The following is a 1,794-nucleotide window of genomic DNA, read 5'->3' on the forward strand; positions in this document are numbered from 1 at the left end:
ATGTACAGACAGATAAACTCTGACTCTAGGAGTCACTATGTACAGACAGATAAACTCTGACTCTATGAGTCGCTATGTACAGACAAACTCTGACTCTATGAGTCACGATGTACAGACAGTTAAACTCTGACTCTATGAGTCACCATGTACAGACAGATAAACTCTGACTATATGAGTCACTATGTACAGACAGATTAACTCTGACTCTAAGTGTCATTTTGTACAGACAGATTAACTCTGACTCTATGAGTCACTATGGACAGACAGATAAACTCTGACTCTAGGAGTCACTATGTACAGACAGATAAATTCTGACTCTATGAGTCGCTATGTACAGACAAACTCTGACTCTATGAGTCACTATGTACAGACAGATAAACTCTGACTCTATGAGTCACCATGTACAGACAGATAAACTCTGACTCTATGAGTCACCATGTACAGACAGATAAACTCTGACTCTATTAGTCACTATGTAAATGTACAGACAGATAAACTCGGACTCTATGAGTCACCATTTACAGACAGATAAACTCGGACTCTATGAGTCACCATGTACAGACAGATAAACTCTGACTCTATGAGTCACCATGTACAGACAGATAAACTCTGACTCTATGAGTCACCATGTACAGACAGATAAACTCTGACTCTATGAGTCACCATGTACAGACAGATAAACTCTGATTCTAGGAGTCATTATGTACAGACAGATAAACTTTGACTCTAGGAGTCATTATGTACAGACAGATAAACTCTGGGATTTATCATTATAGTGTTGGAGACAAGTACCTACCTTATCATGAGGAAGTGACAGGGAGCGATAAGTGTGACTTTCTCACAGTGACTTAGATAGACGGTTGTCTCTACTGGTCCCAGGATGATGGTTGAGTTACGACATTTCTCTATTGTCACTGACCTAAAAGCATCAACATTTGTTTGTTTTACCATTGACCTTTCATAGAGTACCATGAACCGTTTGTTGAGACCCCTATGCCATAACCATTTACAAAATTGCTGGACATGAAGAATACACTAATGAACTCGGTGTCTTACCCACCTGAACAGATTTACATGTACTGTAAACGTGGTTATTTACGCTGGGTGAAAATTACACCATTTGAAGGTCAAAAGTATACTCACGGGGGTAATTTACGTAGTCGCGGTAGACCGACGTTTACTCTGCAGAGTTATCATCCTTACTTTACAAAATGTGTACAGGTAAAAATGCTAGTAGCTACTGAGTACATGTTACGTATGCATACCGACTGGTCATTGGACAGATGAAAATAAAGGTGAACTGTAGTTGTGTGTATGTGTGTGTCTTATTTTTTGTGTGCTCTAGAAAACATTTGAATTTTGTCATTTGAGGAAGAAATTCTGAAACGAGAAAAATTCCAAATGTGATACTCTGAAAATGTGCATGCCAAATGGGTAATGAAACGCCATAAACTTGTCGATGATTGAACTGCACTACTCAATATGGCATTTACCTGTGTAGGGATCGTCGCACACGACCACTAGTTGTTTGTGTGTGAGTGATGTGTATCCGACCTCAATGCTCTTGGGTTTATTCATGACTTTTTCTGTGTCTTTATATATATTTTCAAAGTTGTTCATTAAAAACTTTACAAATAGTTTCTGTAGCTCAGGGGTGACAGAAGATGCATATACAAATAGCTTCTGTACCTGAGGGGTGACAGAAGATACATATACAAATAGCTTCTGTACCTGAGGGGTGACAGAAGATACATATACAAATAGCTTCTGTACCTGAGGGGTGACAGAAGATAC

General features: G+C 38.9%; 1 protein-coding gene across 1 annotated transcript in view; it reads right to left on the bottom strand.

The window, feature by feature from the left end:
• The window catches only part of LOC110456006 (TBCC domain-containing protein 1-like), a gene marked incomplete at its 5' end in the record, with an annotated part of 18,196 nt that overhangs the window by 7,963 nt on the left and 8,439 nt on the right, over positions 1–1,794 (bottom strand). Inside the window, one exon of the mRNA XM_021506516.1 lies at positions 797–919. Within this exon, the coding sequence (XP_021362191.1) occupies positions 797–919 (123 nt within the window). The remainder of the gene's footprint in view (positions 1–796; positions 920–1,794) is intronic.

The sequence above is a fragment of the Mizuhopecten yessoensis genome, unplaced genomic scaffold (assembly GCF_002113885.1).
Source record: "Mizuhopecten yessoensis strain PY_sf001 unplaced genomic scaffold, ASM211388v2 scaffold8463, whole genome shotgun sequence".
Taxonomy (NCBI): domain Eukaryota; kingdom Metazoa; phylum Mollusca; class Bivalvia; order Pectinida; family Pectinidae; genus Mizuhopecten; species Mizuhopecten yessoensis.